This window comes from Loxodonta africana, chromosome 2 (genome assembly GCF_030014295.1).
Source record: "Loxodonta africana isolate mLoxAfr1 chromosome 2, mLoxAfr1.hap2, whole genome shotgun sequence".
Lineage (NCBI taxonomy): Eukaryota > Metazoa > Chordata > Mammalia > Proboscidea > Elephantidae > Loxodonta > Loxodonta africana.
Genome location: NC_087343.1, coordinates 166,201,638 through 166,215,883, shown reverse-complemented (window position 1 = coordinate 166,215,883; position 14,246 = coordinate 166,201,638). Strand labels below are relative to the sequence as shown.

Sequence of the window (14,246 nt, the reverse complement as noted above, 5' to 3'; positions counted from 1 at the left end):
GGGCAGATGGGAAATCAGGTATTGCATCCTACAGCGCTGCTGAGCAGAAGCCTAAAAATTGCCTCCGCTTTTGATCTGGTCCAGGGCAAGTATCTCAGACGCCTTGGTACCCTCAGCCGTGGAAGGAGGAAAGGTAGATCCAGAAAACAGAATCATTGCCTTGGCCATAATGCCCCCCCGCTACCGCCCCCGAAACAAAAAATAAAAAAAACATTGCCATCAGGTCAATTCCGACTCATAGCAACCGTATAAGAGAGTAGAACTGCCCCCATAGGATTTCCAAGGAGCGCCTGGTGGAGTCAAACTGCCAATCTTTTGGTTAGCAGCCGAGCTCTTAACCACTGAGCCACCAGGGCTCCTTGGTCATAACCCACACCCCTCATATTGCCCGCTGCCTTCCCTGACTAGGTGTGCACCACTCACTGTGTCCACATTCCCTCTTTCCTGGTTTATACACCTAACCAATATACAGCTACTGCTTACTTAAAAAACCAAATCCAATAACAACCACTTTAATATTAATGTTTATAAAGATAACTACAAAAAAGAAAAGAAGGCAAGCTTCTGAAAGTTTAAAAAATACGTATCTGCACGAGACTAAATGGGCAGCTCTTGTCCAGAGGCAAGATGAGAAGGCAGAAGGGGACAGGAGCTGGTTGTATGGACACGGGAAATCCAGGATGGAAAGGGGGAATGTGCTGTCACATTATAGAGAGAGCAATTAGGGTCACATAACAATGCGCGTATAAATTTTTGTATGAGAAACTAACATGAGCAGTAAACTTTCGCCTAAAGCACAATAAAAATTAAAAATAAAAATGTGTATATCCTGCTATAGAGAATCTCAGAAATGCCAATGCTAAGAAAATTACCAGGTGGCATAGTGGTTAAGAGCTCGGCTGCTAACCAAAGGTTAGCGGTTTGAATCCACCAGCCACTCCTTGGAAACCCTATGGGCAGTTCTACTCTGTCTCATAGGGTCTCTATGAGTTGGAATCGACTCAACAACAATGGGTTTGGGTTTTTTTTTTTTTTCTTTTTGGTTTATCATGTTAACATGGAGTCCTGGCGATACAAATGGTTAAAGCACTTGGCTGCTAACCGAAAGGCTGGCAGTTTAAACTTACCCAGCAGCTCTTGGGGAGAAAGACCTGGTGATCTGCTTCGGTAAAGATTACAGCCTAGAAAACCCTCTGGGGTAGTTCTACTGTGCAACACATGGGATCACTATCAGTTGGAAATCGACTCGATGACACCCAACAACAATCACATTAACACATTAATTATAAATTACTCAGCTTGGGAGTAAAGTATACATTGTGTGTTACTTGACCTTTCTCCCTAGACTTCGAAAAACCTTTCTGAACTATGGAGACGCCATAATGTACAGCTTCAAAACCTGCCCTAGTACCTGGCTGAGGATCCACTCGGTGTGGAGAAGGCAGTAGTCATAGATCTAGTAGTAGCAGTGGTAACAGCAACAACAAAAATAACAATATTCCTCACCTGTTCTTCATTTATTTCTAATTGCACAAGTTTCTAATAAGTACGTTCTTACTGCAAACATTCAAACAATATAGAGAGAGAATTCCCCACTAACACCTGTTCCTCACCCCACTCTTCATCCTGGAGGTAATCACTGATATTTAGTTAGTAAATCTTCCTCGAGACATTTTTTCTCTGCACGTACATGAATACATGTAAATGGAAATAATATATTTTGTTTAGCATTTTCTTTCACATTAGTTAGAATATTGTTTGACAATTTGCTTTTTCATCTAACACTATGTCTGTAATTTCTTTCCATGTCCAAACATATGTTGTTTTTAAGTGTCATCGAGTCTCTTCCGACTCATAACGGAAGGAAACACTGCCCAGTTCTGCACTATCCTCATAATCGCTGCTAGTTTGAGCCCATTGTTGCAGGCACTGTGTCATTCCATCTCATTGAGGGTCTTTCTCTTTTTCGCTGACCCTCTAACGAGCATGATGTCATTCTCCAGGGACTGGTCTCTCCTCATAACTGTCCAAAGCACATGAAATGAAGTCTTGCCATCCTGGCTTCAAGGAGCACTCTGGCTGTACTTCTTCCGAGACAGACTTGTTCATTCTTCTGACTGTCCATGGTATATTCAGTGTTCTTCACCAACACCATAATTCAAATACATCAATTCTACTTCAGCCTTCCTTATTCATTGTCCAGGTTTTGCATGAATATGAGGCAATGAAAAATACCATGGCTTGGGTCAGGTGCATCCTAACCCTCAAGGTGACATCTTTGTCTTTTTAACACTTTAAAGAGGTCTTTGGTAGCAGATTTGCCCAATGCAATGTATCGGTTGATTTCTTGACTGCTGCTTCCATAGACATTGACTGTGGATCCAAATAAAATGAAATCCTTGACAACTTCAATCTTTTCTCCATTTATCATGATGTTACTTATTGGTCCAGTTGTGAGGTTTTTCGTTCATGGTAAGATGGAATCCATCCTGAATGGTGCAGTTTTTGATCTTCATCAGTAAGTGGTTCAAGTCCTCTTCACTTTCAGCAAGCAAGGTTTTGTTACCCACATACAGCAGGTTAATGAGGCTTCCTCCAGCTCTGATGCCAAGTTCTTTATATTGTCCACCTTCTCAGATTATTTGCTCAGCATGCAGATTGAATAAGTATGGTGAAAGAACACAACTCTAATTCATATCTTTCTTGATTTTGAACCATGCAGTATCCCCTTGTTCTTTTTGAATGACTGCCTCTTGGTCTGTGCACACATTTCTCATGAGCACAATTAAGTGTTCTGGAATTCCCATTCTTCACAATCTCATCCATAATTTGTTACGATCCACACAGTTGAATGCCTTTGTATAGTCAATAAAACACAGCTAAACATCTTTCTGGTATTCTCTGCTTTCAGCCAGGATCCGTCTGACATCAGCAACAATTTCTCTTGTTCCACGTCCTCTTCTGAACCTGGTTTGAATTTCTGGCAGTTCTCTGTCCATGTACTGCTGCAGCTGCTTTTGAATGATCGTCAGCAAAATTTTACTTGTGCATGATATTAATGATGTTGTTGGATAATTTCCGCGTTCTGTCAGATAACCTTTCTTTGGAATCAGTACAAATTTGGATCTCTTCCACTTGGTTGGCCAGGTAGCTGTCTTCCAAATTTCTTGGCATAGACAAGTAAGCACTTTCTGCGCTGCACCTGTTTGTTGAAACACCTCAATTGGTATTCAGTCAGTTCCGGGAGACATTGTTTTTCACCAATGTCTTCAGTGCAGCTTGGGCCTCTTCCTTCAGTACTATCAGTTCTTGATCATATTCTACCTCCTAAAATTCTTTTTGGTATAGTGACTTTGTGTATTCCTTCCATCTTATTTTGATGCTTCCTGCATTGTTTAATATTTTCCCCATAGAATCCTTCAATGTTGCAACTCCTGGCTCGAATTTTTTCTTCAGTTCTTTCAGTTTGAGATATGCATAGTGTGTTCTTTCCTTTTGGTTTTCTACTTCCAGATCTTTGCACATGTCATTATAATACATTACTTTGTCTTCTCAAGCCACCCTTTGAAATCTTCTCCTCAGCTCTTTTACGTCATCATTTCTTCCATTGGCTTTAGCTATCTGACGTTCAAGGGCAAGTTTCAGAGTTTCTTCTGACATCCAATTTGTCTTTTCTTTCTTTCCTATCTTTTTAATGACCCCTTGCTTTCTTCATGTATGATGTCCTTGATGTCATTCCACAACTCTTCTGGTCTTCAGTCATTAGTGTTCAATGTGTCAAATCTGTTCTTGAGATGGTCTCTAAATTCAGATGGAATATACTCAAGGTCATACTTTGGCTCTCATGGGCTTGTTCTAATTTTCTTCAACTTCAGCTTGAACTTGCATATGAGCAATTAGTGATCCATTACACAGTCGGCCCCTGGCCTTGTTCTGACTGATGATACTGAGCTTTTCCATTGTCTCTTTCCACAGATGTAGTCGATTTGATTCCTGTGTATTCCATCTTGTGAGGTGCACGTATTGCCAATAAATAGGACATTGGTCTTGCAAAATTCTATCACGCTATCTCCAGCGTCATTTCTATCAACAAAGCCACATTTTCCAACTTCCAATCCTTCTTGTTTCCAACTTTTGCATTCCAATCGCCAGTAATTATCAGTGTATCCTGATTGGATGTTTGATCAATTTCAGACTGCAGAAGTTGGTAAAATTCTTCAATTTCTTCATCTTTAGCCTTAGTGGTTGGTGTGTAAATTTGAATAACAGTTGTATTAACTGGTCTTGCTTGTAGGCGTATGGATATTATCCTATCACTGACAGGGTTGTACTTTGTGATAGGTCTTGAAATGTTCTTTTTGACAAATGAATGCAACACCATCCATCTTTAATTTGTCATTCCCAGCAGAGTAGACTATATGGTCATCTGACTCAAAATGGCCAATACCAGTCCATTTCAGCTCACTAATGCCCAGGATATAGATCTTTATGCATCCCATTTCCTTTTTGATGACTTTCAATTTTCCTAGATTCATACTTTGTACATACCTCATTCCAATTATTAATGAATGTTTGCAGCTGTTTCTTCTCATTTTGAGTCGTACCACATCAGCAAATGAAGGTCCTGAAAGCTTGACTCCATCCACGTTATTAATGTTGAATCTGCTTTGATGAGGCAGCTCTTCCCCAGTCGTCTTTTGAGTGCCTTCCAAGCTGAGGGACTCATCAGACAATGCTCTGCTGCTATTCATAAGATTTCACTGGCCAATTTTTTCAGAAATAGACTGCCAGGTCCTTCTTCCTAATCTGTCTTAGTCTGGAAGCTGTGCTAAAACCTGACCACCATGGGTGACCCTGCTGATATTTGAAATACCAGTAGCAAAGCTTCCTGTATCACTGCAACATGCAAGCCACCACAGTACAACAAGCTGACAGACATATTTGTTTTATAGGCCTGTCTAATCTTTGGCTGTAAGATGAAATTCAGAAGTGGTTTCAGTTCTGAGTTAGCAGGGTGTCCGGGGACCATAGTCTGAGGCGTTTCTTCAGTCTCTATCAGGCTAGTTACTCTGGTCTTTTTTGTGAATTTGAATTTTGTTCTACTTTTTCTCCCACTCTGTCCAGCACCCTCTATTGTGATCTCTGTCAGAGTGGTCAGTGGTGGTAGCCAGGCACCATCTAGTTTTTCTGGGCTCAGGCTGGTGGAGGTTGTGGTTCATATCATCCCTTAATTCTTTGGACTAATATTTTCTTTTTGTCTTTGGTTTTCTTCACTCTTCTTTGTTTGGGACAAGATGGGATCAATAGATACATCTTAGATGGCTGCTCACAAGCTTTTAAGACCCCAGATGCTGCTCACAAAAGTAGGAAGTAGAACATTTTCTTTATGAACTATCTTATGCCAATTGACTTAGAAGTCCCCCAAGACCATGATCCCCAGCCCTCACCCCAGTAACTTGGCCCCTCAAGGTGTTTGGATGTGTCTAGGAAACTTCTATGATTTTACCTTGGTCAAGTTGTGCTGACTTCCCCTACAGTGTGTGTTGTCTTTCCCTTCACCAAAGTTACCACTTGTCTACTAAGTGGCGTAATGGTTAAGTGCTATGGCTGCTAATCCAAAGGTCAGCAGTTCAAATCTACCAGGCACCCCTTGGAAACTCTATGGGGCAGTCTTACTCTGTCCTATACGGTCGCTATGAGTCAAACTCAACAACAACGAGTTTTGTTTTTTTGGTTTTTTTTAGTTTACTTTCTAGTTAGTGATTTGCTCTCCCCACCTCTCCCCTTCCTCGTAACCATCAAAGATTGTTTTTTTCTGTGTGTAAACGTTTTCTTGAGTTTTTATAATAATGATCTAGTACCATATTTGTCCTTTTGTGATTGACTCATTTCACTCAGCATAATGTCCTCCAGATTCATTCATGTTGTGATATGTTTTGCAAATTCGTCATTGGTCTTAATTATTGCATAGTATTCCATTGTGTGTATATGTCATAACTTGTTTATCCATTCATCTGTTGATTGGCATTTAGGTTGTTTCCATCTTTTTGCTATTACAGAAAATGGGGCAATGAACATAGGTGTGTGTATATGTTTACTCGTGTGACAGCTCTTATTGCTCTAGAATATATTCCTAAGAGTGGGATTGCTGGATTGTATTGTATTTCTATTTCTAGCTTTTTAAGGAGGCATCATATCATTTTCGTAGTGGTTGTATGATTTTACATTCCCACCAGCACAGGAGTTCCAGTCTCCCCACAACCTCTTCAACATTTGTTATTTTCTGTCAGGTTAAGATGGTATCTTATATAGTAGTTTTGATTTGTATTTCCTAATGGCTAAATGGAGCCCTAGTGGCACAACGGTTAAGAGCTCGGCTGTTAATCAAAAGGTAGGCAGTTCAAGTCCACTTGCCGCTCCTTGGAAACCCTATGGGGCAGTTCCACTCTGTCCTATAAGGTTGATATGAGTCGGAATCAACTTGACGGCAACCAGTTTAATGACTAAAGATCATGAGCATTTCCTCATTTGTCTGTTCGCTGGGTGAATCTCTTCTTTGGTGAAATGTCTGTTCATATCCTTTGCCCATTTGTAACTGAATTGTTTGTCTTTTGCTATTGAGGTGTTGGAATAGTCTATATATTTTAGAGATTAGGCCCTTGTTGAATATGTCATAGGCAAGGTTTTTTCCCAGTCCGTAGATTCTCTTTTTATTCTTTTTGTGAATTATTTTGATGAGCATAATTATTTAATTTTTTGATCTCCCAGTTATCTAGTTTATCTTCTGGTGTTTGTGCATTGTTAGTTGTGGTATTCTATTTATGCCATGTATTAGGGCCTCTAGCATTGTTCCTACTTTTTCTTCCATGATTTTTATCATTTTAGGTTTTGTATTTAGGTCTTTCAACCATTTTAAGTTAGTTTTGTGCATGGTGTGAGGTATGGGCACTGTTCATTTTTTTACAGAATGACGATCTGGTTTTTCTAGAACTATTTGTTTAAAGGACCATCTTTTCCCATTTAATGGACTTTGATCCTTTGTCAAAATCAGCTGACCATTTTTTTTTTATAGGTATACGGATTTACATCTGGGTTCTTGATTCTGTTCCATTGGCGTATGTGTCTGCCATTGTGCCAGTACCAGACTGTTTTGACTACCGTAGGGGTGAATTTTTATTGTTCCAGAAATATGAGGTGACCAAGGCTCATGAGGATAAAATATCATGTCCAAGGACATTGACATACATAGTGATGGAGCAGGCATTTGACCAAGAACCTAACCCAGCAGGCTTTCCTAATAAAGTCCCTCAGGAAGTAGTAAGTGAGTCAGTATTGTGGCTGTTAAGGTCCTTTCTGTAGCTCCTTTCATGGAAATCATTAGCTCATCTGTCTCCTGATTAAGAGTCACTCTGGTGACCAGTCAGGTAAGGTCATGGGACAGTTATAATGGATGCCTTGTAATTGTCCATCCTTTCTCATGAAGTTTTAACAATTACCTAAATTCCGAAAAAAAAAAAGAAAATTAGGGCAAGAAGAGCCTTTAGAGTTCACTATATCCATGCCTGTTCAGGTGGAAAAAAATAAAGGCCATAAAAAAAGGCCATAGAGGGCAATAAAGTTGCCCAGGGTCACACAGGAATTTAGTTGCGGAATAAGAACTGGAACGGAGAATATCCAGTTCCCACTTGTTACACTGCACCACTTCTCAGAAGGTCTGGTGACTGAGGAAGCTTTAGAAGCATTTGAGAAACAATTTTATTTAAGCCAATGATTTGTAATTTTTAGTATGCTAAGAGATATCTAAGGAGCCCTGGTGGTACAACGGTTAAGCACTCAGCTTCTTACTGAAACGTCGGCAGTTCAAACCCAGCCATTCCATGGGAAAAAGGTGTGGTACTTGATTCCATAAAATTTACAGCCTTGGCAACTTTATGGAGCAGTTCTACTCTATCCTGTAGGGTCACTATGAGTCGAAATGGACTAAACAGCACCCAACAAAGAGAGATATTTGGGGAGCTTGATTAAAAACTGGCCATTCCATCTAGGCAACAGTTGTCAATGGATGGTGAAGATGTAAGATGAAAGGCTAATGGGAAACTTTGTAAAGGAGGGATCTCAATGACACCACCCTAACTCACTTACTAATCTTAACACCCCATGCTTAGATATGTGACAGCCAGACATGGTGTGTCTAACAGTGGAATACAGTAGGGAGTGCAGAGCACTGCCTGCCATATTCTTGCCTGAGAATATAATCAAGTCACTAGATATAATCTGTAATAGTTTACAGAAAATATAGGGGATGGAGGAACATGGCAAATGACATCATGATGAAGTCATCAACTAAATCTAGAAAGTGGTTCACACTGTAGGAAAAAGGACCTAGTATCTTCAATAACTACAAAAAAAAAAAAAAAGGCAGGTAGAAAAAAACACACACAGAGGAAGGAGAATATAGTAGTTTAAAAGAGAATTTAAAAATGCAACGTATAGATTTCTTTGACTAATTGGATCTTAATTCCAAACCAACAGTAAAATAGGCATTTTTGGAATGATCGCTAAAATCTGAATATGGAGTGGATATTAATGATGTAAAGGAATCATTGTTAGTTTTGTTAAGAATGAGTATACTTTGGTTATAATTTTTTTAAGTCCTTATCCACTGGAGCTGCATGCTGAATTATTTACAGGTGAAATGACCCGAGGTCTCTGATTTGCTATAAAATACTCCAGCAAAATAAGTATATGTGTGTGGTGGATGAAGGAGTAGATGAAAGAGAATTGGCAACAAGTTAATACAGGCAGTTCTTGGATTGCAAACAAGTTCCATTCCTAAATCTGTCTTTAAATCAAATTTGTACTTAAGTTGGAACAACTAGGTAGGGTTCATAGCTGATGTCAGTCAAACATTTGTCTTGGTATATAGTGTACCTTTCTATGTATAAAAAAACATTAAAGAAACACTTCCATATACACTAAAACATCTTTAATACAATAATACAGTAATAATAAAGTTTTTATGTGCATCACAAAGTAGCACCCGTTTGTTATTATGAATGATTGTAGATACCCTTAAATTTTTGATATAATAGGCTTTACGGGAGCTGGTTTGTAACTACAGGTCATAAATAAATCAGACTTTAGTAACCCGGGGACTGCCTGTAGTTGTTGAAGCTGGGATGGGTAAATGAGGATTCATTAAATTATTCTTTCTCCATAATAGAGTGAAAAACCATGCCCCTCTAAGATTCACAGTGACACCACCGAGATTCTGATCGAACAGACCTGATATGAGATCCTCGCATCTTCATTTTCAGCATGTGCCTCCAGTGATTCTGATGCAAAAGTTACTACAATCTAACTTTGAAAAACACTGAGATAAAGATTAGAATATAAGTAGGGGAACATATTTTTGTTCCCTTAAAAAATAAATGCATCTCCAACAGAATTTCAAATTCTCATGGAACCCAGGCTTTCTGGAGCCATTGAGGCTGGATGACCTCTGAAACTATTACCCTGAAGAAATCTTTAAACCTTGACCCAAAACTATCCACTGAAGTCATCTGTGAACCAAATAATAGTTTAGCCCAATTAGAAAAGAACATCTGCGTTAAGCATTATACTCTTTCAGAGAATTGTCTATATGTGATCAAATTAACAACAGCAACTCAAAACGATAAATGAGAAGATTAAGGATGGTTGAATTTGTGTTGATGATGGTGAAATAGCTTGGAAAAGATTGTCAAGAAAGTGACACAACTTGAAGGGTGTAACTAATGTCACTGAATTGTACATGTGGAAATTGTTGAATTCGTGCATGTTTTGTTGTGTATATTTTCCCCCAAAATTATAATAATAAATTTAAAAAATAAACTCATCTCTAAATTTGGGACAATTTAAGAATCTAAAAGAGTAATGGTAACCATGGATAATAATACATTGAATAAAAAATAAAGAATGTGAGTGAATTGTGATACAAAAAAAGAGTTGGAAGAACATCCGCTAATAAATTTAGAATAAACGAGAGATAAATTATAAAATCATCACTTTACAACCACCAATGAAATAATTGATTCAGACAAGGATCATCAATGAATGCTAAAGCTGTTACCAAATGCAGTAGGTTCACTGCTTGTACGCTCGTTGAGAATAACTAGAGTCAAATGAATTTAAAGCAAGGCGTGGTTTATTACTTGTGACAAGTAAAGGGACAGGGAGATCACTCTCAAAGCACTGTCTCTCTGAACAAAGGATTGGAGAAAGTTTTATGCTACACAGGAAACAGGAAGTCATACATACTCTTAAATTTCTGGAAAATAGCATGCATATTTATTGTGGGGCCAGGCAAGGAATTGGCATGGAAATAGCTGATGGACCCCACGTTTCTGAAATGGGCTCGGCTGTCACTGATGATGTAAGGCCAGCTGTCACTGATGACTTTTAGTTCCTTGGCATGAATCTTTTGGTTCCTTGACATGAGTTTCAGAACTCTGGCTCAACTTCAGGTCACTGATTGTCTCACAGCACTTGAGCGGGGGTCTGGCTTTGGCTGGTTGACCTGAAAAGCAACCATATGCGAGAGGATTAGGAAGAAGTGGAAGCCATTGCTCTTAAACTTTAACTGCCCTATTAAGTGGGATAAGCAATGCTTTACAGTCAACATTATTCTTTTTCTAGAAAATTTTAACTGACACAGCTTGTTGTTTAAGGCCTTTTTCTGTTCCTAGCTGATCTCAAAACCGTTGATTTGAGGAGAATTGGATATTTACACCACCTCAAAGTTTTACCACACAGATTACAAAGGTAGAAATGCTCATTTCCAGTGGAGAGGCCTGGTAGTCACCACTGTAGTGGGACAACAGGACATTACATGTCTCATAATATAATGAAATAAAAAAATAATAATAATGAAATAGAAATACAAAATAACACCTATGTACTTTTCTTGCCTAAAATGTTTAACTGAATCTAACCATGAGGGAATAATCAGAGAAGTCCACAATGTGGGACATTCTACAAGACATTTGGCCTGGACTCCTCAAAAAAACCAATGTCACAAAAAGCAAAAAAGGTGGAGTTATATGGGACTGTTCTACGTGAAAGAAAACTAAAGAGACACAACCAAGTGCAATGCATAAACCTTGATTACAGCCTCAGTTGAATAAATATATGAACACAGCTATAAAAGACATTTTGGAGAGAATTGAAGTATTTAAATATGGGCTGTATATTTGAGGATATTGAGGTTAATTTTCTGGATGTCATAGTCTTAAAAGAGGCATGCTGAACTATTTAAGGTTGAAGTCTTATGATATCTGCAATTGACTTTCAGATGATTCTGAAAAACTTGCATGTCTCTGTGCATATGTATGCCCCCCCCCACCCCCAAATGTGTATATTAACTTGGTTAGGCCATGATTCCCAGGATTTTGTGGTTGTCCTCCATTTTGTGATTGTAATTTTATGCTAAAGAGGAGTAAGGTGGGATTATAACATCCTTATCTGGTCACATCCCTGATCCAATGTAAAGGAAGTTTCCCTGGGGTGTGGCCTGTACTACTTTTTATCTCTCAAGAGATAAAAGGAAAGGGAAGCTAGCAGAGAGTGGAGACTTCATACCACCAAGAAAACAGTGCTGGGAGCAAAGCACATCCTTTGGACCCAGGGTCCCCGTGCAGAGAAGCTCCCAGTCTGGGGAAAGATTGATGAGAAGGCCAACAGAGAAAATCCTCCCTTGGAGCTGACACCCTGAATTTGGACTTTTATACTATTTTACTGTGAGAAAATAAACTTCTCTTTGTTAAAGCCATCCACTTGTGGTATTTCTTGTTATAGCAGGAATAGACAACGAAGACAGAATTTGGTACTGAGAGTGGGGTGCTGCTCTAACAGATACCTAAAATGTAGAAGTGGTTTTGAAACTGTGACTAGATAGAGGAGTAGCAGCAACAGAGGGCCAGCAGCAGCAGAGAACCTGCAGTGGCAGAGAACCAGCAGCAGGAGAACCAGGAGATCAGTACCAGACAGCGCTGGAGCCAACCCCCAAAGCAAGAGAGCTGAGTTCGTGTGCACAGGAGGCTTCCTGGTAGAGTGGGGTGCCTCTGGGCACTTATCAGTGGAACTACTGAGCTTTGGAACATTAGCCCCAGTAGGGCAGATGTGGGCATGAGGCCAGAGGAGCCAAGAGGCCAAGAAGCCAGGAAACAGAAGCTGAAGAGACAAGGAACACAAGAAGCCAAGCTGTTTCAGTCTCAAAAGGTATGGCCGTGACCTCAGAGGTTTCAAAGCGTGGAGCCATGGCCTCTGGTGTTTTTAAGGGTGGAGTCGCCACCCAGATGGACTAGGAGAATGATGGACCTAAAGCTGAGGGAGCAGAGTTCCTATCCCAGTGGGCCTGGAAGGTGGAGTTGAAGCCCCGGGCTGAGGGGCCTCCATTCAGAATCTGGAGAGTGTGGCTAATACCTGGAGTCTGGAGGGCACAGCCATTGTGTAAATTGTGTCAGAGAACAGAAGATTATTTTCAAAGCTTTGAGGGTTGCTGTAATGTATTCTGCTGACTTGCTTGGTGCCTGTTATCCCTTTTTTCCTCCAGATTCTCCCATTTGTAATGGAAATGTCTAGCTTGTACCTGTTCTGCTGTGGCACCTTTGGAAGCAGATAACTTGTATTCTATATTTCACAGATGAAGAGGAGTTTTTGGATTTTGGACTCTGAGTTAAGACTTTTGCTATGATATGAAGGGTGAATATGTTTTGCACATTGTAAGAATGTGATTGAGGGGGGCCAAAGGGTAGAATGTCATGGATTGAATTATGTCCCCTCCTAAATGTGTGTATTGACTTGGTTAGGCCATGATTCCCACACTTCTGTGGTTGCTCTTGATTTTGTGGTTGTAATTTTATGCTAAAGAGGATTAGGGTAGGATTATAACACCCTTACCAGGTCACATCCCTGATCCAATGTAAAGGGAGTTTCTCTGGCCTGCACTACTTTTTATCTTTCAAGGGATAGAAGGAAAGGGAAGCTAGCAGAGAATGGGGCCTCACACCACCAAAAAAGCAGTGCTGGGACCAAAGCGTGTCCTTTGGAGCTGCGGTCCCTGTGCGGAGAACCTCCTAGTCTGAGGGAAGATTCAAGAGTAGGCCAACAGAGAGAGAAAGCCTTCCCTTTGAGCTGACACCCTGAATTTGGACTTTCATACTACTTTATTGTGAGAAAATGAACTTCTCTTTGTTAAAGCCATCCACTTGTGTTATTTCTTTTATAGCAGCACTAGATAACTAAGACATGGCATTTGTGAGGGTGCCTTGTGGAGGGGTGGTAGGCAGGAAGCACAGCTGACAAACAAATGCAAAAAGTGCACATTATTTGAGTAAAATAGGCTCATAGGTGTGTGAGCGTATTATATATATATATATATATGTATGTTGTTGTTAGGTGGCATCGAGTCAGTTCCAACTCATAGCAACCCCATGTACAACAGAGCAAAACACTGCCCAGTCTCACACCATCTGCATAATAGTTGCAATGCTTGAGCCCATTATTGCAGCTACTGTGTCAATTCTTCTTGTCGAGGGTCTTCCTCTTTTTCGCTAACTCTCCTCTTTACCAAGCATGACAGCCTTCTCCAGGAACTGGTCCCTCCTGATAACATGTCCAAAGTATGTGAGACAAAGTCTCACAATCCTTGCTTCTAAGTAGCATTCCGTAGCATTCTTCCAAGACAGATTGGTTCATTCTTCCGGCAGTCCATGGTATATTCAATATTCTTCACCAACACCATAATTCAAAGGTGTCAATTTTTCTTTGGTCTTCCTTATTCATTGTCCAGCTTTCACATGCACATAAGGTGATTAAAAACACTATGGCTTAGGTCATATATATATATGGAGAGAGAGAGAGATTGAAAGCTCAATTGCAGCCAAAGTTAACAACTGGCATACCTAGTTGAAGGGTTGTTGTTGTTAGGTCCCATCGAGTCGGTTCCAACTCAAAGCGACCCTACACACAGCAGAACGAAACAGTGCCTGGTCCTGCGCCATCCTTACAATCGTTGTTATGCTTGAGCCCATTGTTGCAGTCACTGTGTCGATCCATCTTGTTGACGGTCTTCCTCTTTTCTGCTGATCCTGTACTTTACCAAGCATGATGTCCCTCTCCAGGGACTGATCCCTCCTGACAACATGTTCAAATTATGTAAGATGCAGTCTTGCCATCCTTGCTTCTGAGGAGCATTCTGGTTGTAC

General features: G+C 40.1%; 1 protein-coding gene across 1 annotated transcript in view; it reads left to right on the top strand.

Moving 5' to 3' along the window:
- LOC100670006 (proton-coupled amino acid transporter 3) overlaps window positions 1-14,246 on the top strand; it is a 45,048-nt gene that overhangs the window by 12,124 nt on the left and 18,678 nt on the right. The window contains 2 exon segments of the mRNA XM_010594082.3: window positions 1,346-1,432; window positions 13,438-13,447. Coding sequence (XP_010592384.1) covers window positions 1,346-1,432; window positions 13,438-13,447 — 97 coding nt within the window.